This window comes from Lates calcarifer, linkage group LG16_LG22, assembly GCF_001640805.2.
Source record: "Lates calcarifer isolate ASB-BC8 linkage group LG16_LG22, TLL_Latcal_v3, whole genome shotgun sequence".
Lineage (NCBI taxonomy): Eukaryota > Metazoa > Chordata > Actinopteri > Centropomidae > Lates > Lates calcarifer.
Genome location: NC_066848.1, coordinates 1 through 24,510, shown reverse-complemented (window position 1 = coordinate 24,510; position 24,510 = coordinate 1). Strand labels below are relative to the sequence as shown.

The 24,510-nt window shown below is 45.9% G+C and overlaps 3 protein-coding genes and 1 long non-coding RNA gene across 9 annotated transcripts; 2 read left to right on the top strand and 2 right to left on the bottom strand.

Annotated features, from left to right (window-relative positions):
- Window positions 1-157: 157 nt before the first annotated feature.
- LOC108873855 (cystatin-F) lies at window positions 158-3,979 on the bottom strand. The gene is made up of 4 exons (XM_018662186.2): window positions 3,648-3,979; window positions 1,576-1,754; window positions 1,373-1,492; window positions 158-421 (listed from the first exon to the last, which is right to left on the bottom strand). Exons 1-4 carry the CDS (start codon window positions 3,694-3,696, stop codon window positions 341-343), a joined length of 429 nt encoding a protein of 142 aa, XP_018517702.1. The 5' UTR covers window positions 3,697-3,979; the 3' UTR covers window positions 158-340.
- Window positions 428-12,096, top strand: LOC108873856 (uncharacterized). Of its 4 annotated transcripts, none has more exons than XR_001959551.2 (5): window positions 428-910; window positions 8,543-8,755; window positions 9,322-10,282; window positions 10,391-10,534; window positions 11,626-12,096. It is a non-coding gene; the product is annotated as an uncharacterized LOC108873856 (long non-coding RNA). The 4 variants fall into 4 exon arrangements; XR_001959550.2 differs by having other exon boundaries at window positions 8,543-8,769; XR_007814841.1 differs by having other exon boundaries at window positions 8,543-10,282.
- LOC108873854 (synapse differentiation-inducing gene protein 1) lies at window positions 4,515-15,016 on the bottom strand. 3 transcript variants are annotated; one of them, XM_051076923.1, is made up of 4 exons: window positions 14,622-15,016; window positions 12,090-12,713; window positions 10,379-10,516; window positions 4,515-7,517 (listed from the first exon to the last, which is right to left on the bottom strand). In XM_051076923.1, exons 2-4 carry the CDS (start codon window positions 12,633-12,635, stop codon window positions 7,359-7,361), a joined length of 843 nt encoding a protein of 280 aa, XP_050932880.1. In that variant the 5' UTR covers window positions 12,636-12,713; window positions 14,622-15,016; the 3' UTR covers window positions 4,515-7,358. The 3 variants fall into 3 exon arrangements, with proteins under 3 accessions (XP_050932880.1, XP_050932881.1, XP_018517701.1); XM_051076924.1 differs by lacking the exon at window positions 14,622-15,016 and adding an exon at window positions 13,425-13,852; XM_018662185.2 differs by lacking the exon at window positions 14,622-15,016 and having other exon boundaries at window positions 12,090-13,164.
- Window positions 15,017-16,588: 1,572 nt separating this feature from the next.
- LOC108873838 (cullin-9-like) lies at window positions 16,589-24,413 on the top strand (the record flags this gene model as incomplete). Its single annotated transcript, XM_018662152.2, is given in 7 exon segments — window positions 16,589-16,796; window positions 18,542-19,240; window positions 23,435-23,557; window positions 23,560-23,585; window positions 23,811-23,897; window positions 23,951-24,100; window positions 24,276-24,413. Coding segments are annotated over 7 exon segments (1,365 nt in total), but the record flags the coding sequence as incomplete, so codon positions are not given.
- Window positions 24,414-24,510: the final 97 nt, after the last annotated feature.

Genomic DNA, 24,510 nt, shown 5'->3' with positions numbered 1-24,510 from the left:
TGACTTCATCATTTGTCAGTGAACTAATGGGATTTCAAAGTTTAAATGAGTCAGTTTTGTTTTGGCTCAGTTCAGTTCATCTGCATGTTGTTCATCTTCTGACCAGCAGGTGGCGTCACTGCGCTCAACACAATCAGACTCATCACGACACAGCGGCTGCACGAGTCTACACACATGTTGGTTTTATTTCAAGCGAAAAGGTGAGAAAGATTTATTTTACAGATGTAGAGCAGCAGCTCAGACAGGTGGACAGGTAGTGGACAGGTAGACAGGTGGACAGGTGGAGGTGTCACTGCCACAGTTAAACTCCATCAGGTGGACTCAGTGGGACCTGGAGGTTTCAGGATTTACAGAGGAACACCTGGACGTTGGTCTCATTCTCCCAGGGAATCAACCAAACCTCAAAGTGACAGTGAAACGTCTGCAACACACACACATTAAAGAATCTTCACCGGGTCAGTTCAGACAGAACAATGTGAGACAACACATCTGCTCTGAGATCAGTTAGAAGCAGCACCGCAACCATTTCCTCATTCTTACACAGCAATGATTTGAATGAGAAATAATCATCAGTTTTGTTCTTTTATCTCGACATTTAACTATTTTAGTAGTTTTAGTATCTTTATTATTATTATTATTATTATTATTATTATTAATTAGTTAGTTAGTTAAAGTGCAGTTTCTTTACAGACATATTAAAGAAACCCGCTGCCCGGAGCATTATTAAAGCAACACGCAATGGACAGCTGACCGGAAGTGGACTAGCAGCATGCTAACACATGTTGTTCGTTAAAACTGGACTGAGGACAGAGACCGAGGAGGCGGCGGCTCAGAGCCGGTTTACTGACTATTTACCTGCTCAACATCACCTGTCTGAGTCAGCGCTAACGTCATGGTGACGTATGCACCGGTAAGTTAACTCTATAACATGTGTCCGGTGGCCTGTCTGTCTGTCAAAGTGTTTTCAGGACGTTTTCTCGGTTCTTTATCTTAAAAATATTCAGCTTTGAAACAGCGTCTTTGAATCAGTCACTTTAAATGAGTTCCAGTTATTAAACTGTTAAATTCTAATGTTAACTGACCAACACAAACGACACAAACAACAACACAAACAACAACACAAAGAGTCATTCTTCACATTATCTGCACAAATCACACATTCAGCAAAATCTGCTGATGCTCACTGTGACATGTTTCAACGTCAGGAGACTGAGTCTGAATCTGAGTCTGAGTCTGAGTCTGAGTCTGAATCTGAGTCTGAGTCTGAATCTGAGTCTGAGTCTGAGTCTGAATCTGAGTCTGAATCTGAGTCTGAGACTGAGTCTGAATTTTTTACAGTGTGCAGGTGTTAGCACTGAAGGCTCAGACTCACCTGGTGCAGACGACCTTTAGGCTGGAGGTCACACTTGGACAGGTTGTTGTTGTGGTCTCGTTTACGACAGACGGTTCTGGAAATCTCCAAATCCACGATGTAGCGAAGCCCTTTAACAATCTGACACAAACATACACACCTGTAAACTGAACATGTGGAGTTTGGCCAACAAGGTGGAGCGTAGAGTTCCAGGTGTGTCGTACCTGTCGCTGTGCTCTGGTGATGGCCGAGGGTTTGAAGAGGAAGGCGTCGTTTGATTGGTTGTTGAAGGAGTAGGTGGCGGCGAGCACCACCTGCTGGAGGCCGCGGTCGTCCGTGCTGATGTTCAGAGGAGAACCGGGCATGGAGCGGACAAGATGGACGCCCGCCGCCAAACTCAGCTCTGTAAGAGAAGAACGATCAATAAAGTTTCTCTGAATGGAGCTTTGGTCGGGGGGGGGGGTGTTAGTACTTCATGAGAGTACTGAGTACTTCATGTTAGTACTTCATGTTAGTACTTCATGTTAGTACTTCATGTTAGTTCTGAGTACTTCATGTTAGTACTTCATGTTAGTTCTGAGTACTTCATGTTAGTACTTCATGTTAGTCCTGAGTACTTCATGTTAGTACTTCATGTTAGTACTCCATGTTAGTACTTCATGTTAGTACTTCATGTTAGTACTCCATGTTAGTACATGTTAGTACTCCATGTTAGTACTTCATGTTAGTACTTCATGTTAGTACTTCATGTTAGTACTTCATGTTAGTACTTCATGTTAGTACTTCATGTTAGTACTCCATGTTAGTACTTCATGTTAGTACTTCATGTTAGTACTTCATGTTAGTACTTCATGTTAGTACTTCATGTTAGTACTTCATGTTAGTACTCCATGTTAGTACTTCATGTTAGTACTTCATGTTAGTCCTGAGTACTTCATGTTAGTACTCCATGTTAGTACTTCATGTTAGTACTTCATGTTAGTACTTCATGTTAGTACTTCATGTTAGTACTCCATGTTAGTACTTCATGTTAGTACTTCATGTTAGTACTTCATGTTAGTCTGAGTACTTCATGTTAGTACTCCATGTTAGTACTCCATGTTAGTACTCCATGTTAGTACTTCATGTTAGTACTTCATGTTAGTACTTCATGTTAGTACTTCATGTTAGTACTCCATGTTAGTACTTCATGTTAGTACTTCATGTTAGTACTCCATGTTAGTACTTCATGTTAGTACTCCATGTTAGTACTTCATGTTAGTACTCCATGTTAGTACTTCATGTTAGTACTCCATGTTAGTACTTCATGTTAGTACTCCATGTTAGTACTTCATGTTAGTACTCCATGTTAGTACTCCATGTTAGTACTTCATGTTAGTACTTCATGTTAGTACTTCATGTTAGTACTTCATGTTAGTACTCCATGTTAGTACTTCATGTTATTTGTACTTCATGTTAGTACTTCATGTTAGTACTTCATGTTAGTCCTGAGTACTTCATGTTAGTACTCCATGTTAGTACTTCATGTTAGTACTTCATGTTAGTACTTCATGTTAGTACTCCATGTTAGTACTTCATGTTAGTACTCCATGTTAGTACTTCATGTTAGTACTTCATGTTAGTACTTCATGTTAGTACTCCATGTTAGTACTCCATGTTAGTACTTCATGTTAGTACTCCATGTTAGTACTCCATGTTAGTACTTCATGTTAGTCCTGAGTACTTCATGTTAGTACTTCATGTTAGTACTTGATGTTAGTTCTGAGTACTCCATGTTAGTACTCCATGTTAGTACTTCCATGTTAGTTCTGAGTCAGCAGCTCTGTGTTGTCGTTGCTTTGTTTCCTGTGACTCTGATCAAACAGCCTGAGGACAGAAGCTGCTGAGACCAAATATGGACTGAAGCTGTTTGTGTGAGAGCAGGAAGTTTAAACAACAATCAGGAGGAGAAGCTCGTCAGTGTCTTCATCTTTCTTCCTGCGTTTAAAGACACTTTAAACAGAGTGTGTTCTCTACGGTCACGTCGAGTGTTTCACCTGTTCTGATGCTTTGGCTCTGACAGGATCACGGCTGCAGGTGGAGGTGATGCGTTCATGGCTCTCAGCAGTTTGCAGTTAAAACCTCACACAGTTTCTGAACTGAGACTGGTCTAATTCTTAATGAACCGTTTGACCACAGCTGTCGACTCGATGCTTTTTGAACAGACGCTGGTGAAAGTTTGAGTCCTCGACCTGTTTGTCTCAGGTTGAAACTTTCAGAGGATTAAAGTGATGATGGAAACAGGAAGTGTTCTTACCCAGGGCGGCGAGCAGCAGCGAGACGAGCAGCAGCGTCTTCAGTCCCATCGTTCACTCTGTCTTTCTGTCTCTGTGCGACGACTCGTCTGTTTCCTGTCACTCTGACCACAAGATCAGCTCATGCTGCTGCTGCAGGACCAGTCTGTCCACTTCCTCAAACATGTGACGTCACTTCCTGTTGGTGGAGTCACTTCCTGTACCTGTTCAGGAGCCAAGTGAAGTCTTCCTGCTTCAACTGATCACATGACTGACAGAAGGAACAGCCAATCAGAGACACCGATCGATCCTCCACCTGCCTCCAACAGCTCAGACAAAGAAAACAACACACAGTCATTTAGAAACTAAAATTCATTTGACAACAACAACAACACTGTGCAGCAGCTTCCTCCTCCTCCTCCTCCTCCTCCTCCTCCTCTCCTCCTCCTCCTCCTCTTCTCCTCTCCTCCTCTCCTCCTCTCCTCCTCTCCTCCTCCTCCTCTCAGACAGGAAGATCACTGCTCACTCCCGTCACAGTGCATCAGGTTAATTACCCATCAGCCCCCTCTCCAGCTCTGCCTGTGTAGCAGCAGTTTGTGATATACCTAACCCTAACCCTGACATATAAAACTGACAAACTGATCGTCTCAAAGATCTTTAAGAAAATCCAGCTGTGTTTAAAATATTTGGATTAAAAATGTTCAAAAAAATTAATGATTAATAAAACAAATATTGATCATTTTCATTCATTTTTTTAATGTACAGTCAGATTTAGGTAAATATTATTATTTATCTCCTAACTTTAACTGTACTGTCATCTCTGCGCGCAGATGAATGAAAATAATAAATAAATCACGGAACTCATTGAGACACAAACTCAGACGTTTCAGTGGAAATACAACATTGAATTTTTATTAGCAAGCACTTAAAGTTGTTTAAAAAAACACAAGAAAAACGACCAATCACAGAGCAGCTGTGTTTGTTTTGCAGCCGGGCAGGAAGTATGTGTGCTAGGCTAACAGTTTCCCCCTGTTTCCAGTCTTTGTGCTAAGCTAGGCTAAACATGTTGTCTGTGCTGGACACGGAGATGAAACTAACAGAAATGACAGAATGTTCCTTTAATAATCACAGACAGGTGATAAACAGGTGAAGAGTCATTTTATTCTCAGATTCTGTTTCCTGAATCTTTGGCTCCTGGTTCTGGTTCTGGACGTTTTAACGACCAAACGATCAATCGATTGATGGAGGAACTGATCAGCAGGTTAACTAATGATGAAAACAATCATTAGCACATTCACAGGTGTGGATGACATCACAGCCCAGCAGGTGAATCTGTAGAACAGCAGGTGTGAGGATGGTTGCAGCCCTTTAGCCCAGTGTTTACATGTTAAGCTGCCAAGAATGAGATCCAGACCGAGGTCTCGTTTCCCAAACAGATCTCAGATCAGCTTTAATAAACACGTCCAGTCTCCAGACCAGCCAATCACATGCAGCTGCACTCAACTCAGCCAAAACATCGGAGGTCAGATCTGGACGCTCACAGGAAGTGATGTGCTGTCTCTTTAAGAGAATCAGATCAGACCTGCTCCTGAAGAACAGCTGAGCTGTTCACGTCAGAGTTTAACACAAACTCTTCAGATCGTTCACATTTCAAACCTGTAACATTAAACCATGAAGGTGAACTGATTCAGATGTATCTCAGACTAGCTGTTGTTAGCAACAGTTGCTAACATCGCTCTACAAACAGCGTAGCAACATGTCCACAGATAAACCTGAACAGTTCTCTGTGTCTGACTGACTTCATGTAAACTAATGAGACTGAGCTGCTATAAACAGGAACATTAGCAGAGAGTTCACTGCTGCTGATGAGGAGCAGCCATCTTGGATTCTGATGTCGGGGTTGCTCCGACTTCAGGAGGCGTTCAGCTTCAAACTTCTGAGTAGGAACTTTTCTGACTTCAGAGAAGAACCTGAAGGCACCATTAAACTCACTGATTACCTGACTCTGTATTAATCCAGACCTCCCTGACAGGTCAGTTTGATTCTCACCTGGATTAAACTGGGTAGAAAATGTGAAATAAGAGCTTCATGTCAAACTGTAGAACTGTGTCATTTTCCAGTAGCTGTGGATATGTGTGTAATTCTCTGAATAGAAACCTTCTCTTTTAGTCAGAAAACACATTAGCACCTGAAAACATCCACCTCGTATCTGGAGAAGGGAGACGCCATCTATTGGTCGGTGTGGGGGCAGAGATAACCTGATTGGCTGGTATGGAGGACACATAGCTAGGTTAGCTTAGCATCAAGCTAACTGAGGGGAACGTGACCTCAGTCAGTCAGAGAGAGACGGGAGCTTTTAGCTTCCTGTCCGAGCTCCGCCCTGTAAACATTAAGCCTCGGTCAGACCCGGATCAAACATCAGCTGATCACCTGATGCCCTACGGAGAGGTGTTAGTTTCCATCACCCTGTAATCCCAGGTGGGCGGGGCAAAGAAATATTGCAGACGATGTATTAAAGAGATATTTTGATCAGGGTCTGATGGTGGTGATTGTGATCAGACCTAGAGCTCTCAGTAACATCAGCAAATATTCTTCTGTTGGGTTTCACTGCCAAGAAGAAAAGTAAACTGAGGATTAACAGATGGTGATGAATTATCCGTTAGAAATTATTCTGACCAGTGACTGACTGTGAGTCTGGAACAGTAACAGTGTGGTGATTCTCACACCAACAGGACGAATGATTTGCAGGTGTTTTCTGAGGCCGGTCTGACTGTGACGCAGATTATTCTGATCAGCTGACGGTTAAAAAACGAGCAGGAAAATCCAAAGAAATCCACAGAGAGAAAGAAAAAACAGAGTTCAACAGTTTCTCTTTTGTCAACAAGACAGAAACATGATCCAGTCTGAGAGATCCAGTGATCCAGTCTGAGAGATCCAGTGATCCAGTCTGAGAGATCCAGTGATCCAGTCTCAGTGGAACCAGTGACTGTATATAAAGATGGACGACGTGACAGATCTCTAAAACACCTGGATCGCCCCCTGGTGGCTGTGGTACAGGTTGTTGATGAGTCTGGTCACAGGTGAAAGGTCACGATTGACCTTGACACTGTGGCTCCACCCCCTGATCATCACTGCACAGACTCTGAATGATGTCATCAGCTCAAAGATGGCAGCGCTCGTATCACACAGTGGCAGGAAGTAGAGACATGTCGGCCATCTTTAAATACAGTGAGTGGTTCTGTTTGTGATGAAACCTGTCGAGTTAAAATTCACTTTTCTTCATTTCCCACATTCTGTGTCTGAGTTTTTCACTTCCACTCTGATAAATTCAGTTTCAGATTATTCTGATTTAGTTTCAATGTGTTTATTTAACTGGAACAGTTCAAATATAAATGGTTCAGATTCAGAGGTGCTTTAATTTTTACATCTGTTACAAGTTGAAAACAGAAATTTAAAATCGTTCAGTTTGAATTTAAGTTGCTTCATTGACCAAAGAATTGTGGGAAATAATAAAGAGACTGGAAACAAACTGATTTGATCAGAAACAGCTGGAGCTTCATTCCTCACAGAGATCCTGGACTCTGATTGGCTGAAAGGTTCAGAGTCACCTGTCAATCAGTCGACAGAGCTCTGCGTTCAAACATCTGGTCCTTTTGGGCCGACCTGCCGAGGAGACGCTCACCTGACGCCCGGACTCCAGGTGGAGGTGAGGGGCTGATGGGTGGTTTTCCTCCCTACCAGTGGTGGTTTTTGGACAGGTAGGCGATGAGCGCCACGGCCACGCCCACATAGATACCTGTCCCGATGGTGATTGACAGCACAGCCAGGAAGAGAGCCCGCCTCGAGCTGGAGCTGGCCAGGTGGAAGTCTCCTTTAGACACGGCCTTATTGGTCTGAGGGGGGGGGGGGACAAACAACGTTAATGATCTGATGCTGCCTTCACTGCCTGTTGGTAAAAACTGTTGTTTGTTACCAAGTGAAACCAAACAAACAGTTTATACAAAATGAAGTGAACGGATCATTTCAGTGTTAATATCTGATTGAGGTCTGAGAGGACAGAGGTCTGAGGTCTGAGCAGCTCAGAGCTGAACAGACAGAAACCAGATTACTGGACGTATCAGGCTCTGCTCTTTAATCAGTTTAATCAGTTTGTAATGAAGCTGATGTGATCAGGAAGGAAAAGCTCCTGTTCAGTGTCAGAGCTGACGGACAGTAAAGATCTGTTCCTGATCTCAGACTCTAACACACTGACTGGACTGAGCTTCCTGTTCCTTCACACACATCAAACAGGTTCTAATGAGTTCTAGTGAGCTTCTTCAGACCTGTGTGGTAACCATGGTAACCAGGGTCAGTAGTGTTAGTCTGTCCTCAGCCCAGAGACCGACCCGGGTCACATGGAGCGCTCCCTGCTCTGCTGTGTCGGCCATCTTGGACGCTCTCTGCCTGTCAGCCTTCGTACGTCTCAGTGAGTGATTTGTCCCTGTGGGCTGTTAGTGGAGGGAGGCAGAGATGATCTGCAGGATACAGGACTGTCTTATCAGTCTGCTGGTTTTTCTATCAGGACTTTAACTTCATTAAAAGATGGGAACACTTCCTGTGGCCCTGCAGCTCGTTAGGAGTCTGCTCCTCTGTGATTGGCTGATGTTCACAGACGGTGGTTAAACCTGAGTCAGTCACTGAGTGTGTGTGTGTGTGTGTGTGTGTGTGTGTGTGTGTGTGTGTGTGTGTGTGCTGACAGTAAACAATAAGCTCAGATGGATCCATCAGTCTAATGGAGCCATGTCAGGTGAGTGTGAGTCTCTTAACGAGCTCGTTAATCATGTTTACAGAGTTAATTGAACTCGTTAAGAGGAAACTGCCTCTCTGTAATCACCACTCCTCTTCCACTAAGATTTAATTACACTCTCTGTCCAATCAGACGTCACGATTCTGACATCAGCCAACCAGCGCCGGCGGGGGCAGGACCTCCTGTGATTGGTCCAGACAGGATAATGAAGTCTCCCACACTTCCTGCTGAATAAAGAACAACATCCTCTGAACAGAGAGTTTCATAAAGAGGAGAGAGGGAGAGCTGGGCTCTAATCTGATTATCCACAGCAGCTCATTCAGTCACAGTGTACTGTCAGGACAGGTGAGTCAGGACAGGTGAGTGATGGAGGTGTACTGTCAGGCGTTGTGTGAGGACTGTGTCTCTGAGATCAGTGACCTCTCTGATCTGACCCATGTGATGCAGTTTGATTATAGATTTATTATTGGATTCTTCACTGTGTGATTGGTCAGACTGAAGGTTTAATACCTTTACCTGAGCGTCAGATCACCTGAGTGATGACTGTGCTTGTCTCTTGTTCAGTAAAGTGACTGTGAGCTCAGTGTGAGGATCTGTTGGATTCATGTCAGTAAAAGTCTTCAGCTGTAGTTTTAGTTTGAATGTTTCACTGTTTCTTTCTAAATGTGTTTGAATCTGGTTTTGTGGAGCAGCTTTGTTGTTGTGTCTCTGACACTGACGTGTTTTATGGTTTGTTACTGTCTGTTGACTGTAAACTGAACTGAACCTTCTCATGTCTGGAGCCATCAGATTAGCTGCAGACAGACAGACAGACAGACAGACAGACAGACAGACAGACAGACAGACGGGAGATGATGAACTGCTCCTTTAACGTGGTTCTCCTCCTCCTCCTCCTCCTCCTCCTGCTGTAGATCTCTCTGTTGTTCACTGATGGATTTCAGTGTGGGAAGCGTTGCCCGTAGCAACCGGCCCTGATTCTCTAGGAGCTGTAACTGTGCAGTTGCCATGGAAACCACATCCGCGACACGCAGCAGCTACCACCACACGACAACACGACACTAAAAACACCTCAGTTACTCCTGCCTCACTCTCACAGTTCAGAAGTCCATTGGAAATTTGAACATTTTTCAAACTAAAATCAAAGAAACTTTAAACCTGCTGCAGTTAGAAAGAAACAAACATCAGACAGAACTCAAACGTCCAGAAACCCTGAAGAGACTTTACAAAGATGTGAAAGTGAAGCAGGTCAGAAACTAAATCATTCATCAGGTTCAATCTGAACCCAGATCAACCTGAGATCCTGTGGTTAACATGCTCACTGAGCTGAGTCGTCCTGCAGCTGACTGCAGATCAGTTATATAAGGTGGAGTGTGTCAGTGTGTGTAGGAGCAGCTGTGTGTTGATGTTCCAAAAACAGAAAGACACACACACACACAAAAGCAGGTGTACAGTTCACTACACACCAAACATCAGGTCCACAGCTCTGTATTGTTACTACTGACAGTCTGACCATATTAGTTCCCTCTACTACAACGAATCTACTTACTGCTAATACTACTGTCCATACTACAACTACTACAAACCCACATCTATTACTGCTAATATTATTAATACTGCTACTGCTACTAAAACCAATCGGCAGTATATTAGTACTATTACTGCTGCAGGTACTGGTACTGTTAGTAATCCACTCAAACAAACCTCTACTACTACATCGACTAATATTACTGCTGCTGATGGTGGTTCTGGTACTTGTACTCCTGCCATAATACCACTGCTGACGACTCCCAAAGCTCAGATGTCTGAGGGTTCCTGAACACACCAACTACGTATCTCCAGCAGGTGGTTTACCTGTCGGCATGACAGTAACAGGTAAGTGACTCAGTTTAACCTCATCAGTAGAGCTCTCTGACCCAGACTCTGTCCGGTCAGTCCAGGTGTGTCAGGTGTGTGTGGGTGTGTCCTCACCTCGTGTGACAGGTAGAAAGCTGCGATGCCGAGCGGCCAGAAGCAGCAGAGCATGGAGAAGACACTGAGGCCCAGGTGATCTCTGGGAGGCATCAACAGGAAGGTGTCCTCGCTCTCTGATTCGCTGGAGTAATCACTCTGAAAACACACACACAGGTGAGTTCACCTGGTGACGAACAACAAGCATATTGTAACTGTTGACGCTCAGATGGAAATAATGACTTTGTCACCTGAGAGTCAAAACCCAGGGCCTGGGTTTGGGCTGGATTTGAGACACTTGTGTTTTTAACCCTGAGTTTTGTCTGCAGGTTCAGTCAGAAACTAAAGCAGGTGTGTTACTCTGCCTTTATCACAGCTCTGAGATCAGGGTTTCAGCTCAGACTTCTTACAGGTGTCTCGTGTGATTCTGGACAGGAACTGATGCAGATCAGGTTTAGGGATATTCAGACAGATAATGATGACTTAATAAAGACTGTCTCTGCATCTCAGAGGGTTAGAAATAGATGTTATCATTTAGTAGAGACAGAAGTGAAACTCTGACGGTCAAAGTAAAGTCTTTGTTTCAGGAATCAGCTCCGTCACTGAGAAATAAAGATTCTCTAGTCAGAGATCAGAGTGTTTCTTCTCAGACAGAAACAGCAGCTGCAGTCGTTTAGACGACGACCTGCCTCTGAACGCATCACTGAGACGACAACTCTGATAATAATTCATGTAACTTCACCTGCTCTCTGATTAAATATGTACACTACCACCAGCCTGCCAGTTAAATCAGCTGTGCTCCCTCCTCAGTAATCCCTCTCTCTCCCTCTCTCTCCCTCTCTCTGGTATTAGCAGGGCAGAGTAGATTAAACTGGACTTTACAGAGACAAAATCACAGCATTTCCAGCTAATCGTCTCTAAAGCGATTGGCTGTTAGGCGGCCAAATGTGTCGTTCAGAGCTGCAGCTCGCTAATCTCATTCTGCTGGAAAGTCTCTGACTCAACCGAATGGATGGATGGAGGGAGGGATGTCAGAAAGCTCAATTAGATGGATTATTAAACATGCTTCCTGTGAAAAAGGTTCACAAACCAACCTCACAGACAGGAGGACGATGGACAACATGACAAACAGACTAACAGAGGAAACTCTGCCTGTTTTCTATCACAATGTTTCCTCCTAATCTCCTCCCTCTTCTAAACATCCAATCCCTCCTCCTCCTCCTCCTCCTCCTCCTCCTCCTCCTCCTCCTCCTCTCTGTTCTCTGCAGCTCCTCCATCTCAGCTCTTTGATGAAGCAGGTCGACATCAGAATTCAAGAGGTGTGTTATTCTGCTGCTGGAGGCTGAACATGAGCCACTCAGACAGAGGAGGAGGAGGAGGAGGAGAACGAGAAGGAGGAGGAGGGCTGAAAATGAAGGATGGTTGACAGAGGATGGATGAGGAGTTGGGGGGGTCGAGGTGGGGGGGGGTTGAAGTCCTGTAGACTGTGCTGATTTTAAGAAGTTTTTCTCGTTCACGTCAACACAGACTTTGACCCCAGCCCCTAGAGGACGTTAGAGGAACTGCAGCTCAACGGTTTTTCTCTTCACCAGCAGGAGGTGACGTAGATATTTCACATGTTAATGAAGCTCCACCTGCAGCAGAACATGTTCCTCAGCCTCCAGGACTCATGTTCTACGCCGATGACACTCTTCACTTCCTGAAACATTCAAAACCAAACTCAGTTTTTCACCTCGAGCTCCTGGAACTCGTCGTCATCGTCGATGTCGTACGACAGCGTATGAATCTTTGCGTCCTCTCCAGAAAAGTCCAGAAACTTTCCGTCAGTGAACAGCAGCGCCTCCTTTGTGGAGGTGGAGGGGGAGGCGTCGGGACCAAGCCCCTCAATGAAGGTGGTCTCGCAGCAGTCGCCTCCCCCAGCCTCCCCCCACGCCCGCAGGACGCTCTCTGGGCACAGCAGGAGGCCGGGGGCCGACCTGAGGCGGGGGTCTGACGCCGCCTGGTGGGGGAGGAGAGCGCTGGGGTTCAGGAGCTGAGGAGGACCCCCGCTGTGCTCCTGCTGAGGCGGGGCGTTCACCACCACGTGACCCTGGTACTGAGGAGCTGAGTACACTGACGGCAGCGCCTCCCGAGGCTCCGCCCCCAGCCTGCGGGTGTTGATGAGGCCATTTTGTCTGCAGCTTCCCCCCCCGCCTCCTCTTCTCGGTGATGCTCTCCCCTGTTTGGAGGAGGTTTCAGCCTCCTCCCCTCGGCTCTCCTCCTCTCCTGCTCCCTCCATCTGTCCTGGTCGCTCCTCCTCCTCAGAGGTGTCTCTCAGAGGGGTCAGGGGTCAGAGGTCATCGCAGACTGTACTCTCCTGAAGAACAGAAACAGAAAAATCTGGTTGTCTTGTATTTCAGTCGGACTGAACTCATTGAATTGTTTTATTCTCATTTTCCCATGTGAGGAGTTTTATAAATAAAACTTCTGAGACACTTTATAATCTGATATGTATATTCTTCTTATTGTTTCTCTAGCATGAAAATGTAACTTTAACTTTACTCATTCTGCAGAAAACCTGGAAAAACAGAAATCAAAATGTGCGATTTGATCGGGAAGAGTGTGCTGCGCCTTTTAGTAACGTGACCATGTGACCATGATGACAAAAATCATAAAAAGTGGTTGAGAAAATGATCAAACCCACTCCTTTTTGGAGCCACATCATTTCCTCATACTTTCACACAGGAACATGGTTGAAACTTTAAACAGGTCACAAGACCTGAGACTTCTTCAGGTTAAATCTTCATGTTGATAGATGTTATAGTTTTTATTAAATCAGTTTAAATTTGACATTTGTTGTTTTACAGTGTCAGAGTTTATAATGGGTGTGTGTTGCGCTGAATGTTGTGTTCTAGAATGTGTGACATCATCACTCTAACTGCCACCTCTGAACATTTTACCATAAAAATCTGATTCAAACATCTTTTAATTCCCACAGTTTCCAACCTACACAGACACTTTCTATATGAAGACGTAGAGAAATGTGTCCTCTCTCACCCAGTGTGACTCCCATTGTCACATGACTCACAGTTTGTGAATAAATCTCCTCCAAACACAGAGAGCGCTGACCCACAGTCCCATAGACTGCCATGTTAAACTGAGCTCTGAAGCTCTGTTTTAAAACTGTGACGGAGCCTAAACCGTAAACAGGACGTCCACATATAAAACATCAGAGTCTTCACTGAAGCTCTGTGGAGCTCACAGTGAACACACTGTGCTGATAGGAGCTGTAGTTTGTTTGTCCACCTCACAGTGCGTTTGTTTATCATGATCTTTGATGCCCTTTCAGAATAAAAGCACAGAGGAAACAGAGGCTGCAGAACTTCATTCAGATTCCTGTTGTTTTTAACTTTCCTTCAGTGTCACAGTGATCCAGTGAGAGCTGTCTGTGCATCATGGATACACTGACAACAGGGAGCTGATCACAGACAATGTTCAGTAACCAAATAAATCCTGTTTACGTTCTGTTTATTCTTCCTCTTCATTTTCTAAATCCTCCATCAGTTATTACTCTGATCTCCATCCGTCCAGGCTGACGTTAATTTCAGAGATTATCCATCAGTCAGTGAACGTGACGTGATGTTTGTGTGATGATTCTGTTTTGTTTTTGGTGCGTTTGAGGACACAAAGCAGATTCTGTTAATGTGTCTGTTTCTGTTCAGCAGCTGATTCCTCAGATATCAGAGTGTCCTTGAACACACCAACAGACACACACACACACACACACTGAGACACATTCATGACGTGTGTTTGCAAACATATATCAGTGTACATATATGTGTGTGTGTGTGTGTGTGTGTACTCCGGTGCAGTACTTGAGTAAATGTACTTAGTTACCTTCCACCACTGACTTCATGGTATTGATTGTAATTTTCCTATAGTCTAATGCAGACTGTGTCATGGTGGATTCATCAGCTCCTCTCTGCACTGAAACCGATGATGTTATTGATATTTTTTTATCGATCTCTTCATTTGATCTGTTTAATATTTCAGTCACATTCCTGCAGTGACCCCCCCCCCCCAAACACACACACACACACACACACACACACACACACACAGGGGCGTTCTCAGCCCATACATTAACACATACATGTGGTTAAATGAACCTGAATACCGACACTGTTACCGGCTCTGACGTCATCCCGGTGATGCTAGACATGTCCTGTGATCACGAGAGGACAAACACACACGCACACTGACAGGGACGCGCGCACATACTCACCTCCCAAGGTGAGACACGCGACCCTGCGTCCATCCACCCATCTGTACATCCAGACACCGACCCCTCCTCCGCTCTTCAGCCGCCCTTGGTGCGCTCTGAGCCGCGTACACACCCGAGAGGGTCCCGGTGTGGAGCTCCGCTGTTTCCAAGACCGAAAAGGAACCGAGAGAAGAGAGAGGCAGGCGGCCGGCAGGTGTCCGTCTGCTCCGAGGATGGTTCTCCTGCAGAGAGGAGGTGGAGAAGAAGAGGAGGAGGAGGAGAGAGAGAGAGAGAGAGAGAGAGAGAGAGAAAGAGAGAGAGCGAGAGAGAGCATCAGCCACTATAACAGACTGTGGAGGGTTTCTACAGGAGGAGGCATGTGCACTGAATACAGAGGAGGTGTGTGTGTGTGTGTGTGTGTGTGTGTGTGTGTGTGTGGGTGGGTGTGTGTGTAGTAGCAGATTTCCTCCTCATGGTCCTAACTCCCCTCAGAGCTTCAGACCAGAACATGACAGACTTCAGATCAGATCAGATGAGACCTGAATCAGAACCTCAGGTTTTCTCTGATCCTCTCATCTGCATCATCAACCTACAGGACCGTGAACTAAACAAGTAGATTTCATTGTTGAACATTAAACTTTTATTGTGAAAATATTGAAATGACTTTTACATAAAGAACTTCACTGTAAAAAAAAAATAAAACAACAGTTGCACTTTAAACCTCTGATTCCACTCGTCTGTAATTGATGAAACTTTTGAATCCAACATGTTTGATTCAGACTTCAGGTTTTGGTTCATGAGCAACTTGTTTTACTTGTAAACAAAATGTAGACACCTGCGTCCACACAGCAGGGGGCGCTGCAGATCATGTGTATACACGTGATGGACTAACATCGGCTGAACTTTTATTGATCTTTCAGTGTCGTCGTTTCTACTTGAAAAGTCTCGTTGGTTTCACTAAAAACTCAGTGATTAAACTGAAAGTGTAAAGTTGACTGTTTTACTTAATGTTCCTCAGCTCACCTCACTCAGTTTTCAGAGGCCAGGTGAAGCAGCGTGTTCTTTTTTACAGTGTGCAGTAAAATGTAAATGTGTCTGATAATCACAGAGCTGCTGCTGTGAAGTTCCCTCTGAACTGAAGTGAGACATTAAAGTGGCGTCAAATGGAAACACCAAAGTAAAAGTACCTCAGAATTGTTGACTAAAAGTGCTTAATTACTTTCCACCAGTGATAAAAACACGTGAGAAACGCTCTGTCTTCTTCTTCTTCTCTCGGATCTTTGATTAATGACATCTGAGTTTTAGTAAAAATTACTTTCACCAACTCGTCACCAAAACGTCAGCGCCCCCTGCTGTCCAGGACACGTGACTGCAGCTCCACAGTCATGGGTTCATCTCCAGGACTGGACTCCGACACCCACTTAGTACAGACACGAGGCAGGTTTTAACTCTCACACAATGCATGCTGGGATATCTGATTCACGTTAAAAACTTAATTTAATGAGCTCAGAAATAATACATCACAGTGACATCACCATGACATCACAAGACAAGAAGATTATAAAAATATAAAATAAAATGTTTTTATTTGTTGTTTGAAGAGAAAAACATTAAGAACAGATGCTGTGTGACATTAAAAGCAAGTTAATAATGAAGTGATAATGAGTAAAAAGTGGATTTGATAAAAGAAAAAACGGTCAAACCAAACTGGAAATGTTCAGACATTCAGAGTCAGTGTGTTCAGTGATAAATAAACTGTTTTCTGGGAGAATAAATGAAAAAACGACAGTTAACACCGGTATCACTGATGATCAATGAAACATTCAGACGGTGAGTTCAAGGTTTTCTTCCGGTTAACTTCAGGTATGAGATGATTCCGAAGAACAAAGCAGGAATATATTTCATGTTTTATTGTTATATGAGTTTAAACAGCAGGGGGCGCTACGAAGCTTTCACTGCGGTTTGTGTTCCGCCAATAAACACGAAGAAGAAGAATGAGAAGTAGTCGACGAAGAAGACGCTGTCCGTGATGCTGTTCCTGTCACTGTGCGCAAATGCGCATCCAACAGCACAGACCTCCGGTGGATAACGAGAAAACAAACACTAGCAGGCTGGGAAACGACACGTTAGGGCGGAAGAGAAAACAGCGCTTGAGGGGGAAGACAGAAACCAAGGGGAAAGTCTGTGACACGGCAGGTAAGCCGGAGTCACCTGTTCCGGAGCTGTTTCTTGGGGCCGGAGCGTGTGTCAGCGGAGCCGCTTTCCTGCCTGACCCGGGCGGAGAGCTGGGCAGGCCCGCCCCGGCTCCTGAGCGCTGTCATCCATAGTTACTGTACACACAGTTCACCCCGACATGTGCCGAACGCCTGTACCGAGGGAATGATGCACCAAACTGCGTTTAAAAACCTGCTAATTAAGCACTGATGTATTGATTAACAACAAAATCTAATCTTAACATTGTATTTTGGATATTTTATGGGTTTATCGGATACACTCTTCAATACTGTACCAGTCTAACCAATCAGACCGCACTAAATCTAACAGAAGATTAACTTTTAAAGCTATTTTACTCGTTTTTAACAAAATTATTCCACTAAATAATGTTAGCGTCAGAAGGCAGATGGTGACATGAGGGTTCAGATGTTGACTTTCTCTATCTAGATAAAGTACAGCTGGTGAATTATGTACATGCCGAATTAACGAGAAGATTCCTTAAAAATCCCCAAATGTCCTCAGTTGGTGTTTAAATCAAATCCTATCGTGGCCAATAGTCAATGTTACTTAAAATCTGAAGATTTTGAAATGGAGTTTGGTGTGACGTTCTCTGTGCGGCGTGCATATGGCTAGCTATCAATAACGATTTAACAAGTAAACAGGTCGATAATGTGAACGAGATAAGCATTTAGCTAGTTAAGCAGGTAAAGATTAAGTTGCTCTGTTAAAGTGAGGAGAAGTTAGCAGCTAATGTGAACTGAAAACTCAGAACAGGAGCCGCTGCTAACATTAGCATCTGTGGCTAGCTTGTTATCTGTTGCGTTCAGGTAACGTTACAACATCAGGGGCCGGGCTATTTACTGGACATGAACAACTACATAACCGTTAACAAGCTGACTGCGTCGTTAACGGCCATGTAATGTCAGTAACAGTCACATGAGTGTTTAATAAATCAAAGTGTGTCGGTGTCATTGCTGCTGTACGGCCTCGGCTAACTCATGAGCAGTACAGACTCAGTGGTTAGTCAGAGTTTGACCAGGTATTAGACGGTGCCGTGCTGACGGTGGACAACACGCCCAGCAGCAGCTCATGCTGCTCAGCTCTGAGGCAGAAAGAGGAACCACGGCTCCACAAACCGAAAATGAAAATTCTCATTCACACTGAGAGCAGCAGGACGGTGGCACCCGACTAAACCCTGCAGCAGAAACCAGCTTTTCACTGGACACAGAGGGTTCGGTCCGAGTGTCTGTGGATCCATCAGAGTCTGTAAATATGATCAGGATCAGGACCTGGACCTGGAACTGCTGCACAGGAGAAAACTAAACCTGATGTCCACAGGTCTCAGGTCTGAAAGTTAAGGAAACAGGTGATGAAAAGAAGCAGGTTCAGTGGAAGAACAGAGGAAAGTGAAAGTGTCTGAAATACAGTTAGTTTATCAGACTGTAACGGACGAGGACAAGAACTGATCTGAGACCAGGACCAGACTTAGGTGATCAAAAAGACGTCAGATTCAGTTTTTAGATTTAAAGTTTCTGAGACAGAAAAACAACTGAGCATCAATTTAATCACAATTCATCAATTCATCTACAGATTCTTCTATTGATTATCAAGAGGTGATGTTCAGTTATCTCATGTCTCCTCCTCTGTCTCCTCTCGTGTCTCCTCCTCTGTCTCCTCTCGTGTCCCCTCCTCTGTCTCCTCCTCTGTCTCCTCTCGTGTCTCCTCAGCGACCATGGTGGGCGAACGCCGCAATGGGAACCTGCTGGTCCAGCTCGGCCCGAGGCTGCAGGCATATCCTGAGGAGCTGATCCGTCAGCGCCGCACCCATGATGGCCAGACGGAGTACCTGATTCGCTGGTGCCTCGTCACCATCGATGACGGCTCCAGCACCGGGGGTGGGGCCAGCGAGGCCGGAGGGACGGGCGGTGGCGGCTCGGGGGTGGGCGGGTCCAGCGGCTCCACATCTGGAGAAACCAAACCGGAGAACATCCTGATGTGGATGTCGACGGAGGACGTGTACGCCAACTGCCCCACCCTGCTGGGCAAGAGGAAAACGGACACACAGCGCCCCCTGCAGCCGCAGGAGAAGCAGCAGGGCGGCGAGATGGCCGACGGAGGCCAGAGGAGCGGCGGCGAGTTCCCGGCCGACGTCACCTTCGATGAGGTGGAGCTGTCGGACATGAAGGAGGACGTGAAGAACCTGGTGCGGCGAGCCCGGAAGCAGATGGCCAAGAAGAGCGACTTCTCCATCAGCATCACGCACACCATCCACGTCCTGAGCGCCTACGCCAGCATCGGCTCGCTGGTCGGCGTCTTCAAGGAGACGGGCGCCCTCAACCTGCTGATGGAGCTGCTGTGCAACAAGGAGACACAGACCAGACGTAGCGCCGGGAAGATGCTGCGAGCGCTCGCATCACATGACGCAGGTAAACACAGCTGCTTCCTGATCAACACACACACACACACACACACACACACACTGAAGAGCTCCACCCCCTCCACCACCAGGGGGAGTCCTGCTCTCTGATTGGCTGACAGATGTCTGTTAAAACCGCGTTCACCCTAAAGAACAGAGCTGGGTTTACTGAGCTGCAGGTAACCATAGCAACAGGACTGATGCTGCAGGTGAAACTAAACCAACCTGCTGACATCACCTGTGATGTAAGGCAGGAAAACCTGCGTGAATAAGGTGCAGGCAGCGACGGAGTCTGAGCTGATGGAGGAGACGTAGTGAAGTTTATTCTCAGCTGTCAGCACTGAAAGGTCTGTTTGTCTCGTTCACTGTCTGTGGGCGCTCCTGCAGCGGGTCAGCTGACCAACTGCGAGGTGATCAGCTGATCAACTGAGAGATGGTCGGCAGCTCTTTGATTCCTCTGGTTTCTCTGCTCAGGTAGAGACAGGAAGTCCTGCTGAGATGATCACAGACTCACCTGTCTCCACCTGTCTCGTGTTGTTTGCAGTCGTTCGTGTGGTTGTTTTCTCTTTCTCTGTGTACTCGAGGTGTCCAGTTCACTTCTAGAGTTTCAGCCCGGTCTCCTGACAGGAAGCTGGACTAACCAGTGGGGGGGGTGTGCCTCAGGTTACCCATAACACCCTGCTCTGTTTGAAAGGCCGTCGTCAGTCCAAACATCTCACACTGTGAGAGATTATTCAGATTTACTCCTGATCAGACGGTCGGTGCGTTCAGGTTCATCAGTTCATCTCTGACTCAGTGTGTGACAGTTAAAGACAGTAAGGCTGTAACGACCCATCGATTCAGTGATCAGCATGGATCAGTCTGGGTCTGTGCTCTGCTACAACACGTCAGCTGGATTCATCACTGCTTTTATTAAACACGGAAACACAGGCTGCTGTGGACCGCAACCAGACCCGGCTCCATACCCAGCTCTCAGTTCTCTGCAGGTCTCTCCAGGTCTCTGCAGGTCTCTGGGGGTCTCTGTGCGGAGGTGAACTTGTCAGGATTCCTACAGAGCTTTTTAAGAGTCAGATCCTTTTAGTTTAACCAGAAACATCTCTATATATCAGCACCAGACTCCATTGACAAAAACAGGGATTTAACCAGGAGCTGCTGGAATACCACTGCCTCCATCTGTCAGTGTGTCTGTTACTGTCTCTGTTGCACTTTTACTGCTGAGGCTGAGGATACCTGTGTACTTTACTTTGAATGCAGGACTTCCCTGGTAAAGTATTTGTACTTGTTTTGGTACTTTTACTGTAGTATTTGAGTACTTGTAATGACCAGCTAACACTGAGTGGAGACATGTGAACAGTGGTTGTGTAAAGCTTGGTGTCTCTGGGTTTTTGCTCTTCTCTCATTGGTCACTTCACTGCTGTCACCGTCTGGTCTGTGTGTGTCTGTGTCCTCACTGATTGTTAAACACTGTCAGACTCTCAGCGTCCTGCTCCGTCCAAGCTGAAGCTGTGTTAAAATTTCACATACCGACCTTATTTCCTCCTCCCTGCTCCGTCACTGCCTGCTGTTTATTCTCTCGTTTTTTGGTCACGTGAAGAAAATCCTGGGCGAGGAGTAGCTGAGAGTTTTTCCCATGAGTCATCAGGAAACAAAGACACGAGCCTCGTTATAGATCCACATCACACAGAGCAGATAACACGAACCCGGAGGAGAGGTCTCACTCTGACCACAGATCAGTTAAACGTTGGTTTAAACCAGCGCAGCAGAGAGACGCTCTGTGATTGGATGGGAGGGTGGAGTGGGTGGAGCCAGCTGCTGCAGAGATCCTCTATTAAAGACAGATTCAGCTTCATGAAGAACTAAGTACTCTGTTCATGTACAGTAATCAGAGTACAGGGGAACAGGAACAACACAAACAGACTGCTGCTGTTTTTACCTGAACATGAACAGCCTCAGTCTCCTCTCAGATATTTTCCTGTGTGTTCTCTGGGAGAAGATGAGGATGGTAGGTGTACGTATTCAAATGAAAACCACTTGGTCATATTAGAGTTTTTGACGTTGATCTTGTGTAGATGAAGTGTTGATTTATGTCTTCTTGTTTTTTCAGTAGGGCTGGGTTTGATTTAGCTGTTTTTATTTGTCCTAACAAGCTGGAGTCTGTCAGTCGCTCTTTCTTTTTATTTCTGAATCACCTGGTGTAACGGAGCGCTGTCATTGGTTGACGTTTTGGTTGAGTCCCTGATGTTTCCTCTCTGACTCTTCACTGTCAACAACAACAAAACAGTCATCTTAGATAAAAGAAATATGAATAATAACAGCTCTAGTAAGAACAGACAGATAATGTCTCTACAGCAGATCATCCTCAGAACGACACTCAGTGTGACATGAATACAGAACACAACAATGCTGAAGGTCGTGGACATAGTTTAGGATGTTTGTGGGACAGTTTGCACCTGAGGAGGCAGAGACCGACCACCAGGATCCTTTGACCCAGAGCCTCAGACAGAAGAGTTTATTCAGTGTGAACGCTCAGAAAAATCCACCTCCTTGTGGAAAAAGCAGTAGTGTTTGTGTTGTGTGTGTGAAAGAACTCAGCTTGAAAATGAATCGTGTGGAAAAAAATCTCACTCAGTGTGAAAATACTGTAAGATTAACTAAAGAGAACGGAAACTAACAAACACATGTAGTCACCTAACACTAACCCACAGCTACTGAGGTGTGTGACGAGTTCAGGACAGTAAAAGCTGTTTTACTGAATGAACCTTTACAGTTTAAGCTGCTTCATGTGTCTGCAGAGGAACCAGGTCATGAATCATTTCAACTCAACCTTTACATAATGAAAATCAATCCAGCTTGAACTGAAAGTCTCACAGTGATGATAACATAGCTGCTCTGTGTTTGAGTCCTGACTGTGAAGACAGCTGAGCTCTGAAGGCCTGAAATGATCCTAAAATACTTCACTCTCATCTCAACATCCAAAGATTCTGCTGCAGGAAACAGATCAAGGCAGCAGCATCACAGAGACTCAGACTCTGTCTCAGACTCTGGAGGTTCACATGGGTCCACTTTACTGTGGGAGTCTCTGAAACAAACTGGACCAAACAGGAAGTCAGATTCAGACTGTCCCATGTCAACCAGGAAATGACATCATCACCCTTTTCTTAGCAGCCAGGAGATGAAGAGGCGACTCAGTCATCATCAGCTGAAACTGAGCTTCAGTCAGTTTCATTTATTCATTAAACTTTATTTTACTTGAAGCTGCAGGAGAATTAGACTCAAACAAACAGATAAAGTTCAGTCCTGTCGCAGCTGCAGAACTTTTACTCAGTAGATATGAATGTGAATAAATGACGGCCTGTGAGAACAGTGAGGTGACACACATACGTAAAAAGTCAGAGAAACACTGAGTGCTGTTCTTCTTCCTTCTTGTTTCAATGATCAAAATGTCTCAGAGAGGAAGTTGAATTCACTCGGTCACTGCCTGGGACCAGAGAGAGGGAAAACTGACCCCACGAGACACGACTGTACGTTTACTGAAGAGGGACGATGATGACGTCTGTTTTTACTGCAGCGGCTTTAAAGCTGCACACGATGATATTTTGGTATCAGACGTAACAAACACAAACACAGTGATTGGTCAGAGTGTGACCAATCAGAGAAGGATACGTTGTGAAAGATGAGAACCAAACAGGAAGTGAATGTGGGCGTCTGTATGATTGTGTCCTAAGGTCTCTGAAAACTGCAGTAGTGTGGGACGCCAAGTGTAACCATGGCGACAGGGATGAGTTTTAAAGCTAAAGCTGCATTAGCCTCTGTAGAAACAGTGAGACCTCGCTGCTTTTCCACAGGTCTCTGTCAGTCACATGACTCCTGTGGTTTTAAAGTCTTCTCACCCTGAGAGCAGCGAAGCAGCATGAGTCGACTGTTTCTCCGTTGCTTCACTTTTTAATTCTGCTGCTGCAGATCAAACCTCCGCCCACATCCCCGAGTCCTCCGCCTGACGGAGACGAGTTCCCCACACTGAGTCCTGATGTAGACCCCTCTGGTCCTGGAGGACTGATCCATAATGAAACACTTTATAAAAACTCTGAGCAGTTTGCTGTTTGAAATGTTTCCTGAATCATATCGAGCTCAGTCACTGTAACAGACAGGTGAGCTCGTCCAGGTGAGTCAGGTGTTGACGGTGTGTTGTCTGTGTCCTCTGCAGGAAGTCGAGCCTACGTGCTGCTGTCTCTCAGTCAGCAGGACGGCATCGAGCAGCACATGGACTTTGATAACCGCTACACTCTGCTGGAGCTGTTCGCTGAGACCACGTCATCGGAGGACGGCATCTCTTTGAAGGCATTCACCTGCCGCAGGTAAACACCTCACCTCTGCTCTGACAACACCTGTATATGAACAGCCGATGTCAGACGAGGACCTGACGTCCTCCAGGTAAAGACAGGTGTACCACGCTGAGGCTGAGCTCACCTTAAATCTCACCTTTCACCGTTGAACACCTGGACATACCTGCTGTGACGTCACCATTAGTCTGGAGCCAATCAGAGCGCAGTATGAAGCTGTTTAATGTTCTCTGTGTTCAGATTCCTGGGAAGCTGCTGTTCTCTCTGGTGAAGCGTTACCTGTGCGTCACGTCTCTGATGGACAAACTCAACACGGCGGGGGGCGGAGTCAAGCTCTGACAGACAGGACGCCAGCCCTCCCCCTCCACCTCCTCCTCCAGCACCGCACCAGACGGAGCACCTGCGGTGCAGCGGAGTTCGACTTCACCATGGCCATGGCCAACCTGATCTCGGAGCTGTCGGGTGATGGCTGGGACCGGAACCGCCAGCCCCCGATGGCTCCACCCACCGCCCCGGAGGAGGCGGGGTCTGTGGGGAGGAGCAGGCGGACGAGGGGTCCCGCCCCGTCCTCAGGTCCATCTTCCAGCCTCGGTTCTGCGCCTCCCCCGTCACTATCACCGCCAGCTCCTCTGTCGCAGCGCCTGTTGCCACGCCACCAAAGAAGAAGACAGGAAATGGATTCAAGACGCGCTCTGACTTCGCCAGCCGCTCGGCTATGTGGAGTATGTCCAGGACAACCTGAAGAGCGGCATGATGGTCCGCATGCTGGAGGACTACGAGGAGGTGAGCGCCGGGGACGAGGGAGAGTTTCGCTACAGCAACGACGGCTCGCCACCTGTTCAGGTGAGGAAACGCCACACCACCTGTCGCAGAAAAGCAGCAAACCAAAGAAAATATTTAGTGGTTTTGTCAGAAAAATGGAAAAATGGATGAATTGTTT